General features: G+C 36.8%; 1 protein-coding gene across 5 annotated transcripts in view; it reads right to left on the bottom strand.

The window, feature by feature from the left end:
- TRIP12 (thyroid hormone receptor interactor 12) overlaps window positions 1–26,018 on the bottom strand; it is a 64,207-nt gene that overhangs the window by 5,590 nt on the left and 32,599 nt on the right. For 3 of the 5 annotated variants that reach the window (XM_026087063.1, XM_026087066.1, XM_026087065.1), the window contains 29 exons: window positions 25,659–25,694; window positions 25,489–25,584; window positions 24,975–25,067; window positions 24,663–24,824; window positions 22,646–22,714; window positions 22,359–22,524; window positions 21,569–21,686; window positions 21,270–21,426; window positions 20,786–20,939; window positions 20,004–20,232; window positions 19,147–19,265; window positions 18,180–18,387; window positions 16,965–17,065; window positions 16,657–16,831; window positions 16,091–16,232; window positions 14,978–15,169; window positions 14,138–14,289; window positions 11,801–11,973; window positions 11,287–11,360; window positions 10,987–11,186; window positions 10,085–10,212; window positions 9,632–9,783; window positions 9,074–9,216; window positions 7,551–7,707; window positions 6,161–6,259; window positions 5,511–5,625; window positions 5,092–5,246; window positions 4,441–4,605; window positions 3,081–3,245 (listed from right to left, as the gene is read on the bottom strand). In XM_026087063.1, coding sequence (XP_025942848.1) covers window positions 3,081–3,245; window positions 4,441–4,605; window positions 5,092–5,246; window positions 5,511–5,625; window positions 6,161–6,259; window positions 7,551–7,707; window positions 9,074–9,216; window positions 9,632–9,783; window positions 10,085–10,212; window positions 10,987–11,186; window positions 11,287–11,360; window positions 11,801–11,973; window positions 14,138–14,289; window positions 14,978–15,169; window positions 16,091–16,232; window positions 16,657–16,831; window positions 16,965–17,065; window positions 18,180–18,387; window positions 19,147–19,265; window positions 20,004–20,232; window positions 20,786–20,939; window positions 21,270–21,426; window positions 21,569–21,686; window positions 22,359–22,524; window positions 22,646–22,714; window positions 24,663–24,824; window positions 24,975–25,067; window positions 25,489–25,584; window positions 25,659–25,694 — 4,095 coding nt within the window. The remainder of the gene's footprint in view (window positions 1–3,080; window positions 3,246–4,440; window positions 4,606–5,091; window positions 5,247–5,510; window positions 5,626–6,160; window positions 6,260–7,550; window positions 7,708–9,073; window positions 9,217–9,631; window positions 9,784–10,084; window positions 10,213–10,986; window positions 11,187–11,286; window positions 11,361–11,800; window positions 11,974–14,137; window positions 14,290–14,977; window positions 15,170–16,090; window positions 16,233–16,656; window positions 16,832–16,964; window positions 17,066–18,179; window positions 18,388–19,146; window positions 19,266–20,003; window positions 20,233–20,785; window positions 20,940–21,269; window positions 21,427–21,568; window positions 21,687–22,358; window positions 22,525–22,645; window positions 22,715–24,662; window positions 24,825–24,974; window positions 25,068–25,488; window positions 25,585–25,658; window positions 25,695–26,018) is intronic. The other 2 variants (XM_026087067.1, XM_026087064.1) reach the window with 1 other exon arrangement.

Genomic DNA, 26,018 nt, shown 5'->3' on the forward strand with positions numbered 1-26,018 from the left:
GGAGGAAGGGAGGAAGGGAGGAAGGGAGGAAGGGAGGAAGGGAGGAAGGGAGGAAGGGAGGAAGGGAGGAAGGGAGGAAGGGAGGAAGGGAGGAAAGAAAAGAGTTGTTTCTTATCTGCTCCATCACAGAAGTCATTTGAGTGCAAACAAAGCTCATGTTTAGAATACCCTAAACATGCAACTGAAGCAGAATTTAAACAACTTGTGTCTCAATTTTTGAGGAAACAAAGCTAATACTCAGAATTCTGAACAGCTGGTTAAATTGGTTCTATTTAACAGCAAGTGTGAGCCTTGTTCAAAAATCATGTTTTAGATATTATTACAAGCCTAACCTACATATTGTCTCTGTACACTGTAGACTTGAGTCATTCCGTTATATTAAATGGTTTAATATCACAGAAATATGGAAAAGCTGAATACCTTCACCTTAAATTACTGGGATTTGGTAAGACTCTTAAGACAAAAGACAGTATGATGGGTTTATTTTTATGCTTTGGTATCTGCAGTTGCTCCCTCAGGATTAAACTGCCCTTCCAAAGAGGATAATGCCTACAGAAACAGTAATCCCAGTCACTTGGGGGGTGGGGGACAGCAGTGAGACAACCCCAAACAAACTTATTTTCACACTCCTGCAGCCAGTATTTATCCACTAAGCTCACAAATAGATTATACCTGGTAGACTGCTTGTAACTAAGTTCAGATTCTTTTGTCAGTTAGTGCCACTGATGATTACACTTGCCTCAAGTATCCTCAACTGTAGCGGGCAATGAAGGCCGATTGTAAAACATGTGTTGTCAACACACAGCTACTGGTTTCTAAATGTGATAAAGCTCTAACCTAGAATGCTGAAGCAAGCTTCAAAGGACATTTAAGCATGCATCTGAATGTGGTAAGAACTCATGATATTGCTGGACTTCTTAAGCAGATGTTTGAACACTGTTCCAATAGAGTTACTCAGTCCAGACAACACTCAGAATTGAAAGCGTATTAGGTTCTGTTGATAAGTTTTTCTAGGGAAGAGGTAATTGTTGCATTTTGGTTAAGATACATATCCCTACTTTCATGCATCAGGTTTTCATACTGAAGAGCAAGTTGGTAAGCAACAGCAGCACAGAAGGCCCTACACTATTGTAGCAGTAGAAGGTGCTGACTTGAAACTGTGAATATTTTCCATGAGCAGAGGTGTATGGCAGAATTAAGGTGCCTTACTGTCTTGTGGATTCGCAGAGAAATCCAAATTGCTTTAAGAACTGCACTGTGGAAACAAACTTTTTTGTCCAGAAATCTAGAAGCAGCAGGTCAACTTCTTTTCTTCTCCCTCCATGATAAAGAGTAAAGTCTTTCAGGACACTAGTAGAAGAAATAGAACTATTTTCTGATTAAGGCAGTGCTTGTAAGGTAGTGCTTTCTGATTAAGACAGAACAGTCTGGGGGTGCGGTGGGGGTGAGAGGTGGCAGGAAAGTAACAATTGGATATTCTAGTTTTATAAACTAGTCTTAATGGTAATCCAAACAAGATTGTAATGAAAAGGACATTTTCAAGAGCAAGGCAGTTATCCACAGGAAGGTGTAGAGGCTAACTGATAAATCAAATGTACTGTTTCAAAATTGCAATTCATCATACTCATGATACGGAAGACATCGATATTCTCTAAAGTCTTTTCTGTTTCCTTGACATTTTAAGTCTGTACTGCAGATTACTGTGATCTAGTTAAGTCTTCTCTTTAAGGTGGGAATATAAAGACAAGGAAAAAAACTGTGCAAGTGTCCTAAAGAAAACAGTCTTGAAAATTTACAAACAAGCAGAAAGCAAACTTTGTGTAATCTGCATTTAAAATACCAGAGGCATTCAATAGGACAACTACATGACATCTGAAATGTCTGTAAGCCTTCATCACTGTATCAGACACTTGAAATACACTGTCTAGAGGAAGTAACTGACTGCAAACTGTCCAAGTCAGATTTGAAAGCAAACTTGCTTGGCAAGTCAAGAATACAAATTCCATTTCTAACAAGCTACAGTAGCTGGTACTTCCCGTCTGTAAGTCTGCAAACAGCTTTATTTCCAAATATGTTTAATTTTATGAGTGTTTCTTGATCAGCAGCATTCACTTTCAAGAAATACATATACGAGAACTGGATATGTGCATAACCGGTTGAATCTGGAACATGAACTAAAATTGCTCTTAACATTCCGTTGTGCAGATTGTGGAATAACTTTGCAAAGTTCTCAGTTAATATCCAGGAGTTTGAAAAGTGCTTGAAAATCTTAACAGTCCTCTGAGAATGAAATTGGTAGTAGATTAACCTGCTAGAAAATGCATTATTTAGAAACTGGAATGTGACATTTTCACTGTGCAATCAACCATTCCCATCTCCATTCTCCTCATGACTTTGACATAATATTTCATTCTTCCTTCCTTTCCCCATCTCTTTGCCAGGCTGCTTTTAGTCTACTCCATTTAATACTTCCTTATGCAGAAACCTCATCAGTATTGCCCTTTTGAGTTTTTCTAGGCTTTATGTCCTTTCTGAGACAGAGATCATGATGCATGCACACTGTCAACTTATTACAGCATTGTTTTATTCCCTCTTCCTTACCTAAAGCTTTTAACATTCTATTCACTTTAATTTCTACTCAGCATTGAGTCTGACTCAAAGAACTTCAAAACTAGTATAGCAGTTCAAAGCCAACTGAAGTGTGGTGGCAGGTGCTCCATCAGTAGTCTAAACATTCATTATCATATCAAAATGTGGGAGCTTGTTAGAAGATTCCGAAAGTCTGCAACTCTACTTATTCCACTTACTACAACACTTTATAGCCACAAAAAGCATAAGTCTGAAGACTTCATTATGTATAAACCGGACAATTCTGTACAAAATTTCAAGTGCAGTGCATCGACTAGGGTTCAAACTCTTTGGTAATAAACTAGAACAAACCAGAAGCAATTAGCAGGAGAAGTATTATTGCTGTGTCCAGTTCACAAGAATGAACTGAAATACATTTGGAAATAAACAACTTGGGAGTAAGGTGGGAAAGAACTAAGAAAACACATAGTCCTAGCTTTGCTTTTACGTACTCTGAGATACTCCTCTAAATTGTGGATGGTGACTGGTATATCTTTTCCCCCTTTTTTCAGCTCTATATTAGGAAACCCAGGAAGCGTGAAGTCCAGCCCTAGATCTTCCACTGAGCAGCCATTCATAGTCAGAGCCTCCAATGCATACTGTAGACTTTCTTTGGTCTAAAAAATTCAAAGTGAAAACCAGTAAGAACAACTCATTCATATTAATTTATCCAAGAGTTACAACTTCTAAAACAGTTTTGACTAAGTGAACCTTTCTATAATAATCATATTATTTTTAGTATTGTTACAGTATTTGCTTTCCTCTATTTTTCCAGTATATACAACAACAAACCAACACAAGGCAAGTAAACTATCTTAAAAATGGATAAACCTGAAAGATCACAACAGTACAGTTTTTCCTAGCAACTCTGGATTTTTTTTTTTAAGCTTCTTGCTTATTTTAAGTTTAGAAAATACTGTTGCAAGTAAAGTAGGTATGTGTGAAACACCAAGGTGCTCAGCCTATGTTTTTTCTTACAATAATTAACGGCATTCATATTTGGCATGCATGCTGACATTTCTCAGCTTTTATCCATCAGGTTTCAGACTTTTCAAACTCCTACTGGGAAATCAGAAGTGGTGACCAAGGAGAGAAAAAGTGAGGGGATGCGATAACTTCATTAGTAATAAAGCAGATATATTGGGAGTAGAAGTTATATTACTACCATCTAACCTATTAATATTGGATGCTGAAAAGAGAGCATGCACGACGAAAGCCTTTTATCACCACCCTGCAACAGTGAACGTTACTATTTATAGTTAAGAGTGGGTAACCTATAAAAACTAAGACTCTTCTATTGCTGTAGAAGAACCTGTACGTTTACATACAAAGTGAATTTATATCAGTTCTACATACATTTTTTAGTGGAAAACGGCACTTCTTAAAAAAAAAAAAGAGAAAAACAAACAAACAGAATTTAACTAAACTAATAACAAAAGCCAAGCCTTCTGCATGTTCAAAATTGAGAACAGATTTTTTTTTCCTCCCAATACAAGAGTCAGCCTTTTCAACGTGAACCAGAAGTTACTTTATAAGAACTTCTTGCAGTTTTTGCTGTTTCTAGTGAAACAAGGATTCTGTAATAAATTTCTAATGTTAAAAGTCCACATTACTCAGAATGGCTTAATGATTAAGTCTACAAAAAATTGCTATTGTTATAATTACTAGCCACATTAATACTATTCCTTCTTTTAAAATGAAGTCATTACTATTATCACCAATACTAAGCACCATCATACACTCTATTCAATTATGGGTACTTCTTAAAAACCAGAAGCATGTAAAGATGGTTACTTAGGGTTACTGTCCCACCTGTGTTTTGTCCTGTTCAAGTCTTTTCTTTTGTCTTACAATATCTTCAAGATGATATATTGATTTGGCTACTACTGGATCAATACTGAACAAGTCATGTGATGTCAAGGAAGTCTCCTGTCGTAACATCCATTTATAAAAAGGAAGTCCAAGAGGAAGGTCCACCTAGGAATCGAAACGTGTTTTAGTATTGAACTGTTAGTCTTTCAGAACTACAGTATTTTGCTATTTTATCTCTTGGCTAGATCTAGAACACTGAGTAACTGATAGTTTTCTCACATACCAAAACAGTGTTTTTACTTGAGAAATTTACAGCTGACAAAGCACAACTGACGGTCTGGAACATATATGCATTAGAGCAATCAGCAAGTTATCAGCTTGTGACAGCAAATAAGCCGAAAATAATTTTGAAACCAGTATGCAGAGATCGCAACACCTGATAGGAATTAGCTTTTCCATTTTTCAGTGTAGACTCAAGAATAAGTTTAAARATCTTCAACATACACTGTCCTTCCCTCTTCCCCCTTAAAAAATAAGAAAATCGCTAAAGCTGAAAATGCTTCCATGCAACTCTTAATGCTATTTCCCCCCCCCCCCAAACCAAAGCTAGATTTTTCATGTAACCATTTAGAATCACTGTTTTATTCTTACCAGTCTAAAATCCATGATGGCCTTGGCCATTAGTTTTCCCAGAAAGCGGAACTTCATTTTAACTTTTGCAATGTGAGCTGGCTTGGCTGTTCTACCAAAGGGAAGTGCGAAAAGGCCTTGAAGGTTATGAATATACTTGGTTCCTTCCTGACTTCCTGTTGAAGAAGGAAAGAAAGGTTCAACACATACACTGCTAGCTTCATTCCAGAGACAAGTTTGAAAGCAGGTAACTTTACAAAAAGTTTAGGTTATGGTTAACAACCAATTATTAGTATTATTTTTAAACAATCTCACCCTATCGTGAGCCTTATTATCTGACCAAAAATTGAGGCACTCTATGAAAGCTCTTCACCTAAAGTCAGCTTAGAATCAGTCCTATATTAGATCAACATTGATAACTTTAGTAGTAAAACATTTACCTTTCGGATTGGCTAATGTTACTTCTTCTCCCCTCCAGAGGCCTAAGTCTGCTCTCTGTAGTTCCTGAGATACAAGTGCATAGAACTCTAGTGTGGGGCCTAGGCCTGTGCCAACCTTCAGAAGGGAAGGCAGGGTGCAGGGGTAGGAGAACAAAAAACAAAAATAAAAAACACAACAAGAGAGTCCATTAGGTCAATTTGAATGTCAAAATCTTTACTTAGTCTGAGATTTATGCTACATTATAGACTATTGCAAAAAGCCTCTAGAGAACCTAACTACCCCAACAGTTATAACAGAATTGAAAAGCTTAGGAAGACCACATATCAGAGTGGATATCAATGGAATAAAAGAATTAGCCACCTAAAGATCATACTACAGAAGAAAGGGAAGTGCAGCTGTTTGGTTAGAGGTAGAAGAAATGCACTCCTTAGAATAAAACTGATTATGAAATTGAATGAAAGCATTCAGAGTTTCCCCTAGCAACTAAAAACCATAACTAAGCAGATGAGGGATAATTAATAGACAGAATTTTGTGGCACCAGTGATGGGAAGGAAGAGAGTCTGACCAAGTCATTCTAGGGAAGTTGTAGCTTTTTGTGTTAATCTTCATTAAAAAGGGGTTAAATTAGACTGCATTGACATTACTTACTTCATTCTCATACTGGATTTCCAACATGGCTCTTGAACTGCCTAGATCCTGCATCACAGATTCTGCCTGTTTCAACAGCTCATCTCTGTTCACAGTGCGCTACACATTATAGAGAAGTTTTAAGTAGTGAAATTATGTCTGTAAGTCCCAATTCCCAAGACAGTTACAACAGGAAAAAATTTAGTTACGCAAGCTTTTCCACCATGTGTTAATAGTTCAACAGTTCAATAATTAGTAAGTTTATACTCCATTTGACTACATTCTTGCCTCTATATGAAAGCAGACTAGTATTACAGTACTTAATATAAAATGAAAACCAGTGCCTTACAGTTCTATCAGTGTAACTTAAAACAGCTACTATTCTTGTCCAGGATCCAGCAACAGGACAACATAGCAAAGTGGTGTCATGTGACATTACGTACCTCACACAGATGTGAGAGGAGTGTCTGGGACAGCAGAGTCCCAGGGGTCAGTCCTTTCCCTTCGGTTTAATGTTTGAGAAGTAAAGTAGCTCTATAACCAGTTGCTTAGAAAAGATGAGGTAGCATACAAGCTGTTAGCCTGTATTCACATAAACTTTCTGCTCTTCCCATCACCCCTGAGCTAATACATGGTGCAGAAAAACAGATTAGAGATGCTAAAGTTCAGCAACCTAAGGGAAGAATCCTCTCCCTGCCCTTCCAAAATCTGTAGTAGGGAAAACTGGAGATTTCAAAAGCAGCACTGGGATTTCTAAGCACTGGAAACTATATTCTAGTTAAGTTAGATTCTCATGTCTCTTGTCTTTCTTCCTGAGGTGTCCAAGACTATACAGCATATCTATACTATACAGCAGATAACATCTCTCCCCAGATTCAAGGTGGACACCCAAGACTCCCCCAATTTAAAACAGTCACAGCTTAACTTCATTATTGCATAGTGACAAGAGGTTTAAATACTCTCTCAGAATGCTAAGGACAATGTTTCAGTTTATTCAGGTAATATTTAAGCCCCTAAATCCTACTATTTGAATTATTCTGGAATTCTACCTAGAGTGAATCAGAGGTTTAGAAGCCAATCTGCCAGTCTACGAAAATAACACTAATGTAACCCAAAACTGTTAAGTTCATCTTAGGAATGCACACAAAGTGTACTGACTTCAATTCAAAATTAAGCAGGCTCAGGAAAAGCAATGTAGTATAGACTAGCCAGTTCTGCCATCTAATGGCAGATACCTAGAAGACATACACTTTATGCTTTGGGGCTTTTAAAGAAACAAAAACAAGCCTCCTCTTCAACTATGCTACCAAAAATTGAAATTTTAAAAATAAATTGGTTCACCATGACATTCTTAAAGACACCAGCAAAGCAAACAGATCATTCATTCCATTTCTGAACAGGATATACTTACTTTTTTCCTGTCCAGTCTTGGTGCCACTCTGCTATCCTGAGAGTCTGATTGATTGATTTCTGGATTAGTATCCAGTAGTCTTTGCATGGCTCGATCACGATCAAAAGCAGTTACATAAAACAGCATTTGTCGAGTATCAAATGGAAAGAAAAACGGGCTGTAAAGAGTGTTGGATTAATTAGCTGAGATTCAACTAACATCTATTGCTACAGTTTAAGAACAAAAAAACCCAAACAAACAAAAAAACCCCACAGAAATGTAGTATGCCTGAAGCTAGGGCTTTATTAAACACTAGTAAAAGCATCCTCCAAAAGGAAGCCTCCCAGAACACACTTTTGTTTTAGCTACGATGCTTATGAGCAAAATCTTGAGATCACATTTTAAAAAGTAAACACAGACTCCAGAAAATTCTCTTCCAGAAACATAACCCAAATATTTGAATGCCTTGGCTAGGCAGAGATCATATCAGAAAGTAGATATGCATTTACTTGTTCATGCCTGCTTTACAATTAGTGTATTAATTCAGATTCAAGGTCAGACACTTGGGGAAGAAAGGAGAACCTGTCTACAGCAGAACCAGCAGTCCACCTTCACTATTTTCAAAAATGCTTAAAAAAAAAAAAAAATTCCATGGAAGACTAGTAAGCAGAGAAACTTCTTATTTTTTCAGATCTACTATTCTTGAATACATGCATGTTCTCCGTGTAATGCTCCACACTAACATTTAACTGAAAGGCAGTTTTATGGCGCAAATATGGCTACAGATGAATATACATAAGAATATACATTAAGTATTAAGCACAAGTAATTTATGGTCTGGAATGTTAATGAAGAAATTGGGAGATTTGTTTTGAGAATGGAAGACCAAATAGTATCTGCAGAGAATCTATTTCCAGTTGGGAGACCCAATGTTGCTTCAATTACCATACCTGGAAAAGCCAAGAATGTCAACTCCAATTTCTCTTTTTTATTTTTCCCCAGGTGCAAGAGTTTTACTGCTTATACTGTCTATCAAGATACTACAAAGCATTATAAACACTTTATAACGAAGTTATACTATGTTTATAACCTTTTTACATTTATTATAGACTCTTAACATAAACATTAACAGTAATTATTTAACATTTACTATAAAAATTACGTTTTCCTTTGTACTGTACTGAATATGCTAAGATAAATATGGTGGAGCAATAAAAATGCCATCACGAAGCTAAACAGAAGAACACATAACATCAAGAATCAGGTATTTGTATTTCAACAAGAAAACTTCAAATTACTCAGTAACACCTGTAAGCACTGGTCTAAACTTTGCAGCTAGTCCTTTCCATCCACATTTGGTTCAAATTGTGCAGTATGGGCGTAAGCATTCATCCAAGCAGCACCATGTAATTTAAGACTTCTGGGACTATATTTTACTCTTTCTCAATACTTTCAAAAACATTGTAACATGCTGTACTTTGGCAGCCCAGCCAAGAGGCCTATTGAACTCCAGTTTGAAATACTATAGAGTAAGTCATTCCTACCATGTTTTCCCAAGTTCCGTCAGCCACGTTGGTATGTTCCCCGTCATGATGACCAAAGGGTCCTGGAGCTGCCTGTTTGCTTTTGCTGTCAGTTTACTGTTGATAAATTCCGAGGTTGGAATAATCTCCTTGCAGATTGCATTCTGTGATGTTAAATAACAATATGTTTCTAATTAAAGAAATATCAGAAAGTCTTTTTACACCTCTAATTTGCTTACTAAAGGAGGTGGGGGGGGAGGAAGGAGGACAACAAAACCAGAAAAACCCAAGCCTTTCCTTGTCACCTGGCTCATACAGAGTGTGAGGATACTGCTCTTTGAATTTAAAGGAGTAAAGAATTTGGAAAGTATGTTTATTTTAACACAGTGAAGAGCATACATGTCTGATCATTAGAAATTAAAGCCTTCACCTTACCATAAATTAGAGAAAGAGGTAGGGGAAGAAAATATTTGCACCTTTTCTTTTGGGGGGGGGGGTAGGGAAGGAAGACTATTTTAAGGTGTACTAAACACAGTTTTTCATACTAAGTATGAAAGTGATTAAAAGTGCTCTACTCACATCATACAGGTAATACCAATATCGACTGATAGCATGTAAAACCCTCAAAAGAAGAATAACGTCTAATGATGGATCTTCAAATGTTATGTTTTCAGGTGGAGTAGATATGAGGTAAACTTCTAAAGGATTTAATACCGAAGGGCATACACCATCTAGCAGCAAAGAAAAGAAAGATTTTTGTTATCAAAGCCAGTCACTTAAATTAAAGTCTTTCCTAGATTGGAGTATTAGGAGCCTAGGCAATATGTGTCATTTATATGGCATTCACTCAATGAAAGCAGTTTATATAGACAATATGTAGCTTACTTTTAAATATATAAATATATGTATATAAAGATTACTCTTCTTATATTATGCATTTTTTAAAAGAAACATTTATTGCGGTGTCTCCAAACACGCTTCCTCCCCACACTTTCAGAAATGTCACAAATATTACCTCAGCAATATACTCACCATGCCACAACTCATCATGCTTTTTAGAATTTCTAGGGGAGGTTTTTGTAGGAGCAGTTTGTGCTCTTCCTCTTTTACCACCAACACAGTCCTTATTACCATCTTCATCCTCTCGCACAGGTTTGTACCTAAAAAGAAATTAAAATTTTAATAAACATGTATGTGAAATATTAACACACATGAAAACAAAACCAGTTGTTAAAGTGTTACTTCTTTGATTAACAGAATTTTACTTGAATGACTGTTAAAAGCAGAAAGAAAAGAATAGTGCATTTGGATATGATCCAGCCTTTGAAGCTAGCTCTTCAGAAGTAAAGCATGGGGGAGGAAAAATGGGGACCCTCCAGCTCCATGAACTGGGAGAAGCAGAACGCATAAACAAATCCCAAAGAACTTTGCTTTGAATGACAAGTATTTAAATATTAGTAAGAAAAAAGACACAGCTGGATGTTAGAATGTTTGCCACAGTCATAGGCCAAGGCTGCTCCTTACAGCCATGCAAACATAAGGTATAACCAGAGAATACATTTATCTGCACAGTAATTAAACTATAAAAAACAGCATTAAGTTGATCATTAATTGTAGACTGCAGACATATTCTCTATTGGTTGTAGTTAGCTGCCCAATGCTAGAGAACAATTTCACTCCATCAAGCTGCTGTCATTTTAGATCCTCATTTACTCTTTATGTTACCTAATGTAATTTTACATTAGCTAGAAGGAAATACCTGTAGCTGACAATAAATGCTTACCATGGTTTAAGTATCTCAAGCACATCAGGAAGTTCAAAGCTTCACAGTTTTGGGGGGGGGGGGGAAATCTATATTTAAATTTTCTTTAAGTACATAGAACTAGACTTTGGAGAAGTTGGTCACCAACTTCTGGTTTCTCTAGCCAACTTACCAAATGGTATGCGTTTTTGTCCAAATCCCAGCTCTTCCCAGCGGGTTGCTTTCATCATCTGTAGACTCCCTCTCCTCCTCAGCTTGTAAACTGTACTGCCTAACTGCTTGATACACAGTCATATTATACGGCAGCAAGTGATCCCCAATGTAAAATTGTAGTCTGTGTCTCACATTACCTGAATTTAAGAATTGAGCAGCCTGAACAAAATAAACAACAAGGTAAGAAACTAATTTGTTAGCTTTGCTTTAAAGCTCTCCCCATACTGTTCCCTACCACCCCCCGCCATCAAAAGCTTACCAAAGATTCATCTATTTCTTCATCTGACCCATCATCATCACTATCTTCATCATCTTCTCTAACTCTGCCATAACCTGAGGAGAGAGAGGAAGAAATACATCCTTATATGTTTTTAAATTAAGCGTAATAATACCTTTGTACTGTAACTTTTGTAAACTCCAAGTGATTTCAGTTCCAAAATACATCAATTCAAGAATGAAAGGTTCAGACATGTTAGGATAAGTTTCCCTGTCAACATCTGGCATCAAATATGCCACGTCATAGACAATCCGATAGTCAATTTGATTATATTTCTGTTAGTATTTGGACTGAACTTATTACAACAGAAAAAGCATCCTAGAAAATGACAAGTTCCCTTTTAGCTTGAGTCTCCTCTCTGAACTAGATACATTTTTAGGTACCATATATTTTTCTTCAGTATAATCCTGTCGGGTTTTTACAGACTCTGTACTATTGATAGCACTAATTATCTTAAGAACCAAAACACACGCGTGACTGCATAAGATATAAATACCTCTAACTACAAGGTATCTTTCAATGGCCTGTACCAAAGCCAGAGGATCAATCTTCACAGGTCCGCCCTTCCACTGTTTCACATTAGCACAGTCCGGATGTCTTTGCAGTTGGCATTTTAATTGATGTGTGTTGAAGAATTTTAAAGCTTGAGATCCTCTGTTAAGAGAAAAACTCAAAATAATTTGTGAAAAAAGTTGCTACACAAAGAAAATCTAATAATCGTCATTGCATAAACAATGCATTAAAATAGGCTTATGCATGCATTTGAGAATTTACTTGCTCAGAGTAAGATTTCTTAGCTTCTCTCTCTAAAAATATGCTATTAAGATTTGAATAAACGTATTTAAAAGTTTGTTCTACAAGAACACCAGAACCTAAATTGGATGAAAACTCACTTCCAATGAAAGCTGAATGGATTAAGAGAAAGTTTAGTCAGAGGTCTGATTAAAGTATGGTCTATACTGACCATCTCTTATGTTTGAAGTTGTTCAGTGGCCAACTGATGACACATTAAGTTTAGAGTTGCCTTTACCTTCAAATGCAATAAGGATAGGAATTAGGAGCGGAAAACGCAAATATCCATTCATGTTATTTTTAATAAGGACCTAAGGGGACAAAACTATATGCTTACTTATCCTTTTTTTCCTTACCAACAAGTACAGTTTATATACATGTTCCATCTCACCAAACTATCAATACTTAAGCTTATCGTTTTTATACACAAGCCTCTTATCTTGGGCTGCTTCTATCTCCAGGTACTAGTGAAAGACTACCAAATTTTTAATGCCTCAAAATACTCATTGACCAAATCCACAGTTAGACTAGCAGTGGAACAATGCTGCACTAGTCTGACTTCCCACGCTTAGTTTTCTATTAAAAAAGAGGTAGCAGAATTTTGTTTTTATAACTATAAACTTAACTTCTGTAATTACCCCATTTTTTACACAAATAGTGGGTATTAGAAAGCATTACAAGATTACAGAGTGCATACTATATGCAAAAGCCAATACCATTAATTGCTTCAAGTATTAGAAATCTGTACATTGCATTCATTCCCATGGATTCTAACAGTTTTGCAAAAACCAAGTGCTGAACACTTCAGGGTAAGTTACCTTACTGCTATAGTGAGAGGCTCTATACACCTAATACAATGGATGTTCTGTCACAGTTGGTGACAAAAAATCCACACTATCTTACTACCTGAAATAGAGACAGAAGTTTTTAGCATTTCAAACTTTAAATTTAAGCTACATGCATTTCATCATCTTCCAAAAGCCAAGACATAACCTCGTCAAAGACGGTCTAAGAAAGTAGCATTGTAAGAAGTGGAATTTCTACTTTGCACTATTTAACAAGAATGTTAATATACTGGGGAGTTTGATACTCAAAACTTAAGCCCATATATAGTATGGACTTTTTCCTCTTTTAAAGAGAGAAAAAAGTTTATGCCACCAGCTTTAAACTTTTTAAATAGCTTTAACTTGAAAACATTCAACATTAACATGACGTAAACAGTAGTTTCTAAAACCTGACTTTCACAACTCCTCCCCTAATTCCCTATAGTCACATGGATAGGCCTATAATCAAGCTGTCCTTTGAAAGTATTTCTGGGTGCTCTTTAAAAACTTATATGCACCTTATACCAAAATAAGTTTATTAGTTGCTATACACTGAATCAAAAATAGTGCTGATGTATTAAGGAAGAGTACAGAAAAGGAATCGTAGAAGTAAGTCTTCATTCACTCAGTTTTGTTACTTAAAATGCATATAAAGAACTGGATTCTCAATTTATCTCAAGACACAGGGCAGGTCTATAGTTTTGTTTGTTTGTTTGTTTTTAAATAACTATCCAGGCAGTCAACAGTTATCACTCAACCCATCACCAGCCAAGAAAGCAGAACTTCTCTCAGTAATGAGGATCAGCACTGTAAAATAGCACTCAGGACTTTATTCCCCTCCCACCCCGCCCCCACAATAAGATATCAGTGTCTCAGTTAGCAATAAACAGCTTATTTCTTTCCAGTATTTGTTACACGGGGACAAGGAAGACATTTCAGTTCTTAGTTTAAAGTAAAAAGATTGCATTTAAGATTACACTTCCATCCCCAATCTATTGGGGGAGAAATTACAAGATGGTAAGCAAAGATGCAGTTAAATATTCAACCTTCTACTGAGTAAAAAATAAATAAATAGTAAAAAAGAAAACTCACAAACACAACTATGTAATTGCTTTTTTCTTTTATAGGGCTGTTATCTCTTGAAACTTACAGCATTGGAGCAAGTTGCATAAAACAAGAGCTTCCAACAAAACTGTTACCTGAGCATTAATCCTTACCTGCTCCCTGTTCCATTTCCACTAGGGAAGTCATGTACTTTGACTGGAAACTGTTCCATCTGGCTGAGGCAATTATTCATTTTGTGGACTAACGCCAACAAAGGTGCATTTTCTAATGGCTCTAATCTTCCAAGGGGTTCTTCTCCAGGGAGCTGAAATATGTTCAAGTCTGAGTTATGTGCTTTAATGAATCCATCTTAAAAAATTTACACCATGACTTGTTTCAAAAAATAGAATAATGAAAAAAGGAAATTAAAATCAGTGCTCTGACTTGAAGTAGCTGCAGTATCAGGACAACTAGTTGATACATAAGTTTATGGAAGACTTGTTTCAAAGAATGCACTTCTCTCCCTGTTTAGATTTAATAGCCTCACAGATTTTAAGCATTCACCAAAGAGTAAGCTTCATGGAAGCTGTAATTAATTACTTTCTCCTCTTCCACATTAAAGCTCCTTCTTTAAAACTGGCCAATCCAGTTTCTTGCAGTATTTAGCACAAAGAGTGAGAGATTACTATCCAAACTCTTTCCGTATCAGCTTTTTAAAGTCAGGAACAACTTCAAAGTTGTTTAAGACTCAAACAATCAGCCATTTTGGAAACTTTTTCTACTGTTGTGTCTAATTTTCTCTAATTACAGGCTATTCTAAAGAGTTTATGACCTGTAAAGACACAGAACCATGTAAAAGATGTTGTATTATACATCCTAGTCATATGCAAAACATTCCTCATGTCCTCCATCCTCAAAAGTCAAGGTCATCACTGAATCTCAGATGGTCAAATATGTACAATTTGAAACAAAGATCACTAAAGAATTCCAAAATAAGAAACAGGAAAACTTACTGGAGAAGAAAAAAATACATGAAGAAATCTTTTCAATCTGATATCCCTGCTTACAGCATCTTTCTCACTTTTGGATGTCAAATAAAGCAGCAGTTGTTTCACAAACCCACTGTGCTGGATTTCAAATGAGGAGACGTCAGACTCCGAGACAATGCTACGGATTTCTACAAGGCACTCTGTTCCACCATCCACCTGAAAAATATATTGGCAATATTTTAATTTTACTACACCCTAATATTAAGGAACACCTATAGAAGAGGAAAAAGGGTAGAGGGTATAGTAACGCAATACAAGCAATAACCAAGTAAATAAACTTGAGATTAGCAATTTTTCTATTTACAAGGAGGCATTACAGGTGATATTTGAGTTTTCCCCCTTTTAGAAATTGGATCCTGCCTTTCTTTTGTCTCATGCAAAAGAAAAATGAGCTCCAAATAGAAATATGGGGGGAAAAAAAATCATACTGGTATAGATTTTACAGGACATCCTTGCAGGAGAGAAGAGGGGTGGTTTCTATATGTATTAGTATTTCCTCAGATCAAAGGATAGACCATAACTAAAATAACTAAACAGCTGAGAAGTTAAAGGTTTAGATCCTCTGTCAAGGATCTCAGTAGTCCGAGAAGCAAGGCAAGAGAAAGAGCACAGCAGCCTTTCACTAAAGCAAGGTTCTAATTCTTGACATGCTAGTAGAATTTACCAAATCTGCATTTCTTCTATCCTGTCAGCAAAATGCTACCCTTTTTTTTTCCTCCCCTCTGCCTGAAGTTCTGATTACAATCTGTGTTCTTCTCTAGGAAGAAAGTCAACGAACACTTAACTGAAGCATTTTTAAAAGCTGAGACACACATTGTGACACAGAGCTAGGAAACAAGAATACCACTGTTAATGCTAGTTATTTGTGATAAATAAGCATTTAAGAGCTTATATACTAATTCTAAACACATCACTGCAAGTTTAAGAAACATTTAAGGTAACAAAATCTACACTTGTAGTGTTGTCCATACTATCTAAAATAGTCAGCTTTTCTCCAGAAGAACAGCCATATCCTTCCCAAATACTTTCACTGCTCCCTTTCTCCTCCCCACTCCAAACAAGTTTTCCATTTCTAACCTGGAGGTTGAGTTGTTCAGTTGCAGTGCAAAGTCTCTGTAATACATTTAGTGCAGGATTGCTTCCATCCATGTTTTCAGAGCTAAAATAACGTTCTACAAATTTATGGGCTTGCTCCTTAATCCAGCCCTTAATTTTTTCTCTGGAGGGAAGAAGAAGAAAAAAAGGCATACAAAAGGCATTTGGCCACACTTAGCATCTGCTTACTCCAGTGTACAAGTAAACACAGCAAGCACCGTTTCCCCCATGTTTAACAGCAGTCAGAGGTAGCAACCCTTCCCTCTTACTCAAACTCAGGAAAGATCTATTTCTACTGATTTCTTCTTGTACCATTTTTCCTATTCTCCATTTTTCCAGCATCTTACTATCTACTTTTCAGTTTCTTCTTACTAATAGTTGCCTTAATTTCTTCATTTTTCTCGTAAAGTTGTTTACTTTGTTAAACAGTGTTTACCTCTTACTCATCTTTGATACATGCTACCTAATCAACTGATGGCTTATCATAATAAAGCAGACGCACCTCAAAGTCAACTTCATCCTGTGTTTTGATTTTTTTTTGTGCATACCTGTTATTGGAAATGGTATCCTTGGAAGCAGCCCTTGCAAGACCACTAACTCCTGCTGTTCGTGCTGGTTCAATATTATTACTGTTGGACTGTGTGCTTAATCTTCCCCATGTTTTAGGATTTAAACTTGCCAAGAAGGAAGATTTAGGAGATTGAGTAGTTGTAGGGCTTTTAGCTGGAGGAAGCAAAGACAAAATTAAAAGAATCTCCCAGAATCAACAGGTTTGTTAAAGCTGGCACTGCTGACACAGCCTGTAAGTTTACTTTGAATTTAAAAGGAGTTAGTTATTATTTTAAAAATAATTTACCTTGATTGTCTACTTTATCATCATCTCTTGGAGGAGAATATTTTGGTCTCCTTGGCCCTCGTTTTGGCAGTCTTTTTCTCTTCAGAACATCACTCAGTCGTCTGTCCAAATTTAAAAATAAAGCAACATGTTTCCATCCACCACGTTCATAGGCATACCCATCCCTCAGTTTAAGATGTGCCTGCCAGTTATCTGCTCAAGAAGGAAGAAAGGTTCCTTTCCATACCAAGGAGGGAAGAAGGGGCTCTGCCCTGGGCAAGGAGGCCTCCACTCTCATTTACGGGAGAGACAAAGTGTCTACTCCATCCAGAAAGAGGGGCTTTGCTTGCTGGTGTCACACTTCCATGGGCAGCCTGGTACAGCCAGCAATATCACTGAAGAAGTTTCTCATAATTATCATGTTTTTATATGCGTAACTGTCTGGGTATTCATTTGACTGCACTTAAACAAAAACACTACAAATCACTACTGTATAACCACCAAAAGACACTGAATAGTTGATGTGTCTCTCCTATTAAAATGCAGCAAGTACTTTTTCAACAATTAAGTTTCTACTCACCAACCCCTACACTTCTCAAGTTGACATATTTTAATTCTAGTTCAAAGTAAGTTTCCTTATTATGCCAATACACTAAGAAAAGTATTTCCCTCTCAAAATAAAGGCAACAGTAGCAGTAATATAATTTATTCCTACAACACATTTGAATTCTACAAGCGTTCAAAATGGTTGCATCCCAACAAAACAACCTAAGCATAACTTCTTTTCCCTCCAGTAACCAGCAGAAAAGAACCATGCACCATAGCTACCATGTCCCATTTCTCTGGGAGAATCACTGTCCTCAGGAGAGTAAAACACGGGACTACAGCTTTTGCTCTTGGCATCCTCTGGTCTGTTCCCAAGTGGCATGGGTTGTTTTGTATCATTAGATTATAACTACCAGGTCACTAGTCATTTTTTAAACATTTCACACAAAACTTGCCAAAAATTACCAATTGACAGTTTCAACACCCACCGTATTTTAGTTTCTTGATATGAAAATACCACAACAAAACAGTTGATTCTGTAGCAGCCCAAGTCAGTCAAGACTTTTTCCCAATATTTTCAGTTTCCTTAAAAAAAGTAACTTGTCTAGCAACTGTAATGGCAACTAGAATCAGCAAGAGGTCAACTGCTTAAGAATCAGATCATTTGTTCACAACGAATAGCGCACTTACCCTTGCGGGCTCAAATCCAGAGAATCTTCCCTGCTGTGTTGCAAGCTGGGGGAGCCCAAATCTGCAGCTGCATTACTGGCAGCAGTGGCTGTTCCAGTGCTTATTGTTGTAGTGGTACTCAGCGTTCCTGATCCGTTAGTGCATACTTTTGGTGGGCTTGTCAGCAAAGCTTCAGACTCTGCTAAGTTTTTCACTTGGTGCATCACCCCTTCACAAAAAGAAAAGTCCTTATGCTAACTTTTTTTTCTTTTTTTAAAGACAAAAATCTTAAATTAGAACCTCTTGAGTATCACAGCAACCTTCCTCTGCCCCGAGCACTAACATTGAATAAGTTTTAAAAGTAGTTTAATCCTTTCTGGAATAAATTAACCTATATTATTCACACAGTAGTAAAACAAAAAACAAACCATACACACACACCCCCCATGACAGCAGCAGGAACAGCAGAGGAAAAAAAAAGAATCAGTAAATTACAACAAAGACTTTCTACTAAAGATTCATTAGTTTGGTTCATTAAAGACTCCCCATGTAATTTCAGCAAGCATTCTTTGGCCTAAATAAGTTGACTAGCTTCTAGTAAGCCTGTTCAAACTTGTTTGAGATCCAGAAAAAACAAGCTTCCCTCCTCCAGAGTCTTGGCCAGCTCCTCTGCAGTCATATGAGGATAGCTCGCATGGATTTGCCCTTACTGTGCAATAACAATACTAACAAATTTTTTTTTTTTTTTTTTTTCCTTATGCACTGCAGCTCCTAGAGTCTTGTGTGTGACTTTTTTGTAACACGTGAGCAGAGCTTTTCACGGCGTATCTTAAACTTTTAAAATATATTTAAACTATATTCTCTAGGCAGTGAAGAAAAGCTTTCCAGCTTGTGTTGAACATGGTGACATGAAGGGTGTTCCCCCCACCTGAAAAATATTAGCTTAATAGGAAGGGGAAGAGGGGAAAAAAATAAAAGTACGATTTACCTTCTCTTCTGAAGTAAACACTAAAAATGTCAGGTAACTTTTGCATTAAGATCTCCGCCATCTGAAGGGCTCCAACTACTATCTTAAGGTCTTGACTCGACAGCATAGAGGCAATGTGACTAAAACAGATAATTTGTTAAAATTATGTTTGTGTTTTGCTTTTTTGCTGTTGTTCCAAAAACAAGATAACTCATCTTGCATATATTGTTAGTACTGGAGACTGAAAGCCTCAAATTTCATTGGGCTTTTGCAAAAGCCATAAATAAGAGGATGGAAAAGTCCTTTTCTCATCTAAGTCACTTGTACCAAGTATTTCCACAGAAATGCATAAAGGAGAGTAGAAAGTTTTCTTCCTTGAAATTACATAGTGTCAGAGAACTTTGTATTGCCTATTGAAAGCTACACATTTAGTTTGCTTCCTACTTGCTTCCTTTTGTCTAAACCCTAAGCTTATATTGCATATGGGATGCTTCACGGATAGAACTAAACTTACCATTTGAATGCCATGAGAATCTGTTACTGTTTGAATCATATTATTCCAAAAGTCACCTTGCCTCCCAGAAGAATTTATGGGCAAGTTTTAGAAATTAAGAAAACAATAAATAGTAGTGTTAGACATTACTGGCCATATAGGTAACTTGATTTTCTAGTAAGAGCCCAGACTGGTCGTACCACAAAATCTAAGTTGCAAGAAACTCCTGCAGAACAGGCAACTTTAGCTTCAAAATAAACAAACAAACAAATAAATATGAATTAAAACGCAATATTTTCCTTAAAAAGTGATTCAAAAAAGTAATCATAACAAATTTGAGTTGCAAATTCAAAACATTGCATTTCATGACTGCTAATATACTCACCTTGAAACAGCATGGTTTTTCAGGACATCCTTCAGAAGTTCAGCATCAGCAAAATAAATTATCCTAAGAATTGCTCTAAGGCACTTGTGTCTAACAGCAGGTCCAGCTGAAGAACTATATACTTCATAAAGAACACCAAATAATGTTTTGATAAAGGATTTAGCCAACTCTGGGTCCTCCTTCATTAGCTGGGCTCGAGCATCATCCTTCTTCAGTTCTGAATGTCCACCTGTGAGAAATTGTGCACCAAATCACTGCATAGCTCTCTGCATCTCTGCTCTGTTTACTTTTTTTAAGGCTGAATTAGTTTAGATCTCAAATCAAAAATGTATGTTAGTTTAAGAGCCAGAAGTCAAACTGACAAGAATGTAGTTACTAAATTTAATGTCAATGAAAAAAGGAGGATTTATTTCTTCAATTTTCTTATACATTTCTGTATATTAGTAAGAAGTGGCCTACTGGCTTTCTCTCATAATCCTCATTAAGAGAATTTTTGTACACAGACAACAGTTTCAGAAAGCACCAAGCCAGAAACCTCCTTCCCCCACTTCCAATATCTGTGTATTTTTAGTTCCCAGGAAGAGCTTGTATATTAAAAAGAATACATTTCAGCAGTTTGAATTTTGTTGCAAAGTCTTCTTCATTCAAGCGATCAGAACAGTTTGATGTTCCACAGAAACAATAAGAAACATATTCCTGTTCGCTAAGTGGACTGCTGAGCATCCTAGCATAAGTAAGCAATAGCCAGAGAGGCCAGATGTCTTCTCATAAGCTGTACTTACTAGTGTTCGTATTGGCTAAAGGGTTTGGTTTTCGCTGAATGGCACGTGCTGTTCCGGTATCCTCATTTATTTGCTGCATAGAATTAAAATCAATAGTATAGACACGCCCAAGTGTAGACAGGCTTATCTCATCCTCACCAACCTGATGAGCCGCCTACAAACAAAAACAAAATTTAAGTTTTAAGAAATCCCTAACAAATAGGAAGCCATAGGAAGGCAGGGAAAGGGACAACACAGTGGGGAAAGCAAGACTGATACAAATACAGTAAAAACAGTGATTAAGCATTCAACAGTTCACCTGCTACTGAATACCAAAATAGTGCAGTATTACAGCAGGAGGTTTAAGAAACTCCTGTGTTTCATATTGGGAAGAATAAGACTGATAAGCATATTTTCAAAACAGTAAAAAAAACCACTCAGTTCCCTGTATAACTGCACACATATTTAAAAAACATCACCACACAAACACGTGTGGAACTACTACCTCTATTATTCGACTATCAATCCTGTTATAGGGATGCCAAAGACCCCTGTCATCTCGCCATTGCCATATTGCACCATCTGTATTTTGCGCATTTCCTTTCTTTAGCATAGTATCAACAGCAAAGATTCCTTCTTTTGGCAGACAAGGCATCAGTTCACTGAAAAGAACATTAAAACAGCATTTTACTAGAAGTACACATGCTAAAGTTAATCTGATCTAAAAACTGTTCGCCTTCAATTTAGAGAATTTATGGAGTTAACATACCAGCCAGACCCAGAATCTAGAACTGTATAACTTACCAAATAAGAGAAGTAAGCTCATAAAGTTCTTGAGGACTTCGTGGAACAAGGTCAATTTGTTCTTGACAACTCCCATTTGAGGCTCCACAAAGGAGGAAGTGAAGCGTTTCTGCAATATCTATAAAAATTATTCTTCATGAGATTGCCTGCATCAGAATATGGGCCCCATTTTGTGCTGAATACTACACAGAAGAGATAGGCACATCCCTGAGCAAACAGGCAAAAGGACAAGAACCATCTCTTTGGACATTATAAAAAAGGTGTTTCCAGGCCTTTTGTTGTTGTTAAGAACATTAGGGTAGGAAACTTCAGTAAACATGCAAGGGCAGGGAAGAGTAGTAGTGGAACATATTTGGAGTAACAAATCAAAATTTAGAAGATAGAAAGAAAGGAATGAGTGAGTATCATGACACTTAAACAGCATATTTACTTTCTTTCACGCTTTCTTAGAAGCCACCCTTAAACCATGTTTCTCCCACCTGGTAAATATTATAAGATGACTATTCAACTAGCATTGAAATAAAAGTAATTTGTGTGACTAACAGACTCAGTCAGGTGAGTGCTCCAGTGACAATAGAGACCAGAAAAGGTGAGGGGAAGGAGGGAGGGAAACAATTCCAAGAAAAATACTTTCAACAAGATTAACTAAACTTTATATCCCAGGAGAAGCATAGTAAGAGATGAAAATAAAATATTATCTGTATATAACAAGTGCACCAAGTTCCATATTGACTATAGCCACACAAACTTAAAGAGAAGCCCCCAAGAACATGCAAGAACAAKAACTCACTTTGCTTCATAAGTTGCACTGCAAGTGTAGGACAATTGGAGCACATTAAGGAAAACATGCGCACCACCATGATGAACATTCCTGAGCTCAGGATAGGAGGAGTCACTACCAAGAGTTGCTGGATATTTGTTAACAAGTCCTTGGAAGCAACCTGCTGGAGCAAGTTCTTTAACAGAGAAAAGAGAAGTTAAAAATGCTAGCCTGATTTTGAAAGATAAGCCCTTGAGAGAAAGGGAGGGAAGGAGGAAAGAAACAAAAACCCACCCTCAAAAAACCCACACCCTTACCTCCTCATGCTGGAAGTTGTCCACTAGCCGTGCAAAACAGAGACAAGTGCTTTCAACGGACTTTTTATCCTATTAAAAAAAGTTAAGTTTCAGTTCCTAGAAAGCTCATATGTTAGTACATACACAGGTCCTCAAAAGGTACTCTGGAAGGGGTTTATAATTTACTGAGCGAAACAATCCCAAACTTCAGAAATACCAATATAATGGTCAAGAGGAATCTGTGCTAAGTCAAGGACTTTGACAATCTCATGCCCCAGGTGAAAGAACATGCTTAGAGAAAGGCTTGTCTCCTCTAGTAAGCCTATTTGTTGTTACAGGAATTTGGGTAAAGAGATTTCTCCTGAACCACACAGGAATACTTCATGATTAATTTTCTGAAACAAACATAACACCACTGGCATTCAATGTTTCTGCAAATGGCTGTGGAGAAAAAGAACCTCCCTCCACAGGAATCTGAAGTACACAACACCAGAGTGATCAAGTAAGAGGTGAGTGGTGTAATATTCTTTTTAGATTCTAGAGGGAGTATTGTACAAAGCTGAAGTGAGTGGAGATACCTTCATGGTTATTGTTTCATTTCAAAGCAGTTTCTCACCCAAACTCTGAAGGGACCCCTGACACTATCCACAGCTTCCAGCTGAACTGCAGACTTCATATACTGCTTCAGGTTTGCTGCTTCTTCAGAAGAAGGAAAAAACACCCCCAAAACCTAGATAGGCGATACTGCTCAAAGCCTCTCAGAATCTCTCTTTTTCATCATGTCAGAGAAACCTATTCTGATCTTTAAGGTACCTGGCTATCTTCTTACCATAAAGAGAACTGAACAATCCAACACAAAATACAGATAGTACACCTCACTGCATTTGGATATTGCCGCAAAGTCCTGAAGCATGGGAAAACAGAGCTACAGACAATGACTACATGAACATTGTTTTTTCCACATGCAGTACAGCTGAGACATCAAATCCAGTAACACCAAGACAGCACAGACTGCTCTAAAAATAGCTCAAGTTAAAAAGTTAATTGAAAAGAGCTAATTCAAGATTTTTTGCCAGAAAAATTCCACTTTAAAGTTTCTTGAAGTCTTACTTTTGTGTACTATAGCCTCTCTTCACAGGGCAGCAGTCAGTACCTGCCCTATTACTGCTGTGAATAGCACTTCCTACCCTTTCCAAAGCATCATCTAAAGCTGACACATTTGACTTCTGTGAAGCTGCCTCAAAGACTTAAGCAGTCTCTCAGCAAGACAACATTAGCAGAATTAAGACTATCACAAGAACATACAAAAAGCTTCCCTGGAGACTTTCATTTAGTTTTATCTGTTAAAGGAAGAAAAAAAAAATCTATCATTTCTCCTTTCTCACCTTACCGATTCTCTTTAAGAGGGATTTGCCAACCAAGCAGTATGCCCAAATCTGGACCTCTTCTGGTGCAATAGTCATTATGAGTGCTCATGTATGAGCACGGAAGCACTGCAGGATAGGCAGATCTTTAAAGCCTCAGAGCTTAGGATTCAACAGTTCAAATTATTGAGCAAGAGCAGGAGCTTTCTTTCTAAGAAGCACTAAATCCTCCCAAAAGGTCAGTTGGCAAAAAAAACACGTAAGCTTAACTGACACTGAAGAAGTTTTACCTAGTTTAGAGTAGGGGAGAACTTTAACTTATTTGTTAAGAAAAAAGAACAGTAATGCTACTGGATTTCTTCTTAATGGTGGTAGCAAGTAAAGACTACAAAACCACTATTATTTATGTTTTACGTTCAAGTACATTAGTTATCTCATTTTACAAAATTAACAGGGGCATCATGAATAAAGCGTGTTTACAAAAAACAGGGAATCTGCACATACACCAGAATATCATAGCTTAACACTACAGAAACTTTAAGATATTTACTAGACGACTCATAGTGGCAAACACAAGTGATACACAATAAGAACAAGATACCTGAAGGCAACTTTATACTACTTTTAGGTCAAAGTGAAGACTTTGAAGACATTGTTTTATAAAAGCCTCTTACCTGATGGGTTAACCTTTGTGTAAGCAGTGGCAAAGAGTCTGCCACAAAGTGAAACTCATCAGGTGTTATACTCTGGCAGCAGTTAGCAGCAATAGCTAGCGCGTTCCTCTGTGCATTTATGCTGAAGAATTCCAGATACAGCAAGCAGTCTGCCAACCCACCCTATAACAGATAAACAGACAAACCTTTTCATTCTCCATACTGCTAAAATTACAGAAATTGTTTTAAGAACTTTATTTTAATTCAGAGAAATTATAGATCAGATAGATCTGATAGAGAGATACAAATGCTTTCTTCTTCTTCTATACTTACTGCCTGCAGAATAGCTTTACTATGTCTGCGCGATAACATCTCCAGGGCTGTCAGTGCCTGCTCTGCCACATCAATGCACTGAATAACCTGCAGCTAGAATAAAACAGGAAAATTTGTAGCTTATTTGCTAAACCAGTTTGCAAGAAAAACTATCTTCATTAACACTAGGACAGTTAACCTGTATTAAGGCATATGCTAATGCAACTGCACCGCTACTTGCGACCAAAGTAGCCAATTTAAGGCTAGATCATCTGTGTAGCTAGTTCAAGAGTTTGCAGTTTGTATACATTACTCTTTGCAACACCAGTTAGACAGTTTTCTGTGAATCAGACAGTGCTTTTCAGTAAGAGCGTGAACAAGGAGTAAACTCATCTTTAAAAGTTTCTCATGGACTATGTATTATCTTGTAAGCTATGAAAAAAGTCACTGTTTAAAGGATAATTCTGAAGTTAAAATATATATATAAAAAACAACTTTTTTTTTTTTAAATAAATACTGTTGCAATTCATTTTACCTTTTCCAAGAAGACAGGAATTGCATCTACCACTACAGCAGATGATCTGGGAAGTGCTTCCATCATGTACGTTAAGGCCCGACAAGCATGGTTCATCTATTAAGAGATTTAAGTTTAGATGATACACTTCTCTCCTTCAAGAAATTTCTTATATACTACAAGTCACTTACAATGTCAAAGTTGTGCTCCATCTGCAGCAATGTTATCTGTTAAAAGAAAAAAAGAAGTGTTATTCCTTTATTTAGCAAAGAAGTATCAAGTCATCAGCACAAAGTACAAACATTACTGCAGCTTGTGACTCAAGATTAACTTCAGTAACAATTTCAAGAGAGCAATTACCTATTTTTCAAGCAAAGCATGGCCTCAAACCAGAGAACGCTTTTTTAAAACATATGTATTTAATTGTTAACTATACCACTCCAATTACATAACATTACTCAAATTACATAGTATAGGCTATGTATCAGAACAGCTTCTTTTATTTAAGGTATTGAACAATTGTTCATATGCTGCAGTAACATAAAAGCATG

The sequence above is a fragment of the Apteryx rowi genome, unplaced genomic scaffold, assembly GCF_003343035.1.
Source record: "Apteryx rowi isolate R43461 unplaced genomic scaffold, aptRow1 scaffold_70, whole genome shotgun sequence".
Taxonomy (NCBI): domain Eukaryota; kingdom Metazoa; phylum Chordata; class Aves; order Apterygiformes; family Apterygidae; genus Apteryx; species Apteryx rowi.